Raw genomic sequence first — 2730 nt, 5'->3', positions numbered from 1 at the left:
GCAGAGGAAACTTTTCAAGAAGAACCTCAAGGCAGGGGCTACCTGAAACGGAAGGAGTTTGTGCTTTCAGTCTTCTGCTTTTTTGTGTGTGTGGGTGGGGAGTGAGACGTGGAGATTTGTCTCCCTGTTCTTCAGAAGGCACAGAGCCTCCAAATCTTTTTCACTTAGAGGTGAATAAATCAGGGAGTAAGAAAAATCCATATCCTACATCTTACAGAGAGCACCCAGCATCACCTTTCCAGCCTTATCAGGGTCAGTCACATGTTCCTGTCAGAACCTGTGCCCACAGGGATGCTCCTGGGCAGTGTTCTGCTGCCAGGAGGTGTCTGCGGGACAGAGCTGAGCACACAGTGTCTGTGATGGGTTCTGTGTGCACTGCCGGGGAGGAGACGCGCTGCCAGAGAAAGAGCTCCCAGCAGGGACAGCTCTTTCCCTCTTTCCTCTCCCAGAGGGAGCAGCTCCCATGTGCCATGAGAAGGTGATTCGGGCACCTTCCTGCCACCTCCTGTAATGAGGGCACCTTCTACTGAAAACCCCCCGGTCTCCTCTCTCGCCCAGCAGAGCTTCTGACATCAAGGCTGTTGGGTTTCTGGCTGAGGTGCCTGCTCAGCAGCCACACACCAAGGAGGAGAAACTCCTTAGTGCTATCGGTCCCTGTCCTCCCTCAGCAGGAGCATTTCTCCATCTTCCACTCCTGTCCATACTGCTCTTGTTCTTACCCGCATACTCTCTAGGAAGAAGGGGTTCAGGTGAGGCTTACACACCAACACCACCATGCAGCTGTGTCCGTGGGACCAAAGTCCTTCAAACCACCCAAACCTGTGGGGCTATGGAAAATGCAGTGTGGAGCTCGGGGGTGAGATGACTCTGCTGAGATCACTGCACTTAGAGCACTTCTGGGAGTTTCCCTGGCACCCTCCTGCTTGAAAATGCTGACCAGCTTGTCTTCATGACACAGGGATTACCGATGAGGCAAACAGCGACTTTCAGAAGCTGCCACACCCTTCCCAAATGCCCACTGCTGTTGAGCAGGGGTGACTGCTCGCAAGCCCATGGGCAGAAGACTCCTCCTCATGTCGTGTTTGGCCAGCACAAAGCAGAGATCAACACTTGGGGAAGTCAAAAGGTCTTAAAAGGAAGGAGGAAGGCAATGTGTGTTTGGGAAGGACAGAGGAGAATGGGACACGCGGAATGAGAAGAGATTTGCTCAGAGCAGCCCTAACTTGTGAGTGTGGTTTCCTCCTTTGGCAGAACCTCATGAACAAAGGGATCAGATGTCCAACAGCAGCTCCATCACCCAGTTCCTCCTCCTGGCATTTGCAGACACTCGGGAGCTGCAGCTCTTGCACTTTGGGCTCTTCCTGGGCATCTACCTGGCTGCCCTCCTGGGAAACGGCCTCATCATCACCACCATCACCTGCGACCACCGCCTCCACACCCCCATGTACTTCTTCCTCCTCAGCCTCTCTGTTCTTGATCTGGGCTCCATCTCCAACACTCTCCCCAAAGCCATGGCCAATTCCCTCTGGAACACCAGGACCATCTCCTATGCAGAATGTGCTGTCCAGCTCTTTTTCTTTGTCTTTTTCATTTCAGCTGAGTATTTTCTCCTCACGGTCATGGCCTATGACCGCTACGTTGCCATCTGCCAACTTCTGCACTACGGGACCCTCCTGGGTAGCAGAGCTTGTGTCCACGTGGCAGCTGCTGCCTGGGGCAGTGGGTTTCTCAATTCTCTCCTGCACACAGCCAATACATTTTCACTCCCCCTCTGCCAAGGCAATGCCTTGCACCAGTTCTTCTGTGAAGTCCCCCACATCCTCAAGCTCTCCTGCTCACATTCAGATTACCTCAGGGAAGTTGGGCTTCTTGTTGTTAGTGCATGTTCAGCATTTGTGTGCTTTGTTTTCATTGTGGTGTCCTATGTGCAGATCTTCAGAGCTGTGCTGAGAATCCCCTTACAGCATGGATGGCACAAAGCCTTTTCCACATGCCTTCCTCACCTGGCCGTGGTGTCCCTCTTTCTCAGCACTGCCATGTTTGCCTATCTGAAGCCCTCCTCTGTCTCCTCCCCATCCCTGAACCTGTTGGTGTCATTTCTGTACTCAGTGGTGCCTCCAGCTATGAACCCTCTCATCTACAGCATGAGGAACCAGGAGCTCAAGGATGCCCTAAGGAAATGGATGACTGGTTTCTTTTCAGAAGCAACAATGAACTGCCCATCTTGTTCTATGTATCACACATGATGTAACTCATTACAGGCCCAGACTTTCTTTGCTAGGTTTTTCCTTTCATTTCTGGATGTCATCTCCAAACACGTTGAGGAACAGGAAGTTATTGGAAGTGGTCAACATGGATTTACCAAGGGTAAATCATGCTTGACCAATCTGATAGCTTTCTATGATGTTATAACTAGTTGGCTGGATGAGGGGAAAGTCGTGGATGTCATCTACCTTGACTTTAGCAAGGCTTTTGACACTGTCTCCCATAACATCCTCATTAGGAAGCTGAGGAAGTATGGGCTAGATGAGGTGACAGCGAGGTGGATTGAGAGTTGGCTGCGGGACAGAACTCAGAGGGTTGTGATCAGCGGCACAGAGTCTAGTTGGAGGCCTGTAACCAGTGGTGTCCCCCAGGGGTCAATACTCGGTCCAATTTTAATATATTCATTAATGACCTGGATGAGGAGACAGAGTGTATCCTCAGCAAGTTTGCTGATGATACCAAACT

The 2730-nt window shown here is 51.3% G+C and overlaps 1 protein-coding gene across 1 annotated transcript; it reads left to right on the top strand.

Annotated features, from left to right (window-relative positions):
* Window positions 1–1274: 1274 nt before the first annotated feature.
* LOC309684090 (olfactory receptor 14J1-like) lies at window positions 1275–2246 on the top strand (the record flags this gene model as incomplete). Its single annotated transcript, XM_082500048.1, has 1 exon — window positions 1275–2246. The coding sequence occupies one exon, from the start codon at window positions 1275–1277 to the stop codon at window positions 2244–2246; it is 972 nt and encodes a 323-aa protein (XP_082356174.1).
* Window positions 2247–2730: the final 484 nt, after the last annotated feature.

Source organism: Vanellus vanellus (assembly GCF_965231255.1).
Source record: "Vanellus vanellus genome assembly, contig: HAP1_SCAFFOLD_526, whole genome shotgun sequence".
Lineage (NCBI taxonomy): Eukaryota > Metazoa > Chordata > Aves > Charadriiformes > Charadriidae > Vanellus > Vanellus vanellus.
The sequence above is the reverse complement of the archived record's forward strand: the minus strand, read 5'-3'. Positions and strand labels throughout refer to the sequence as shown.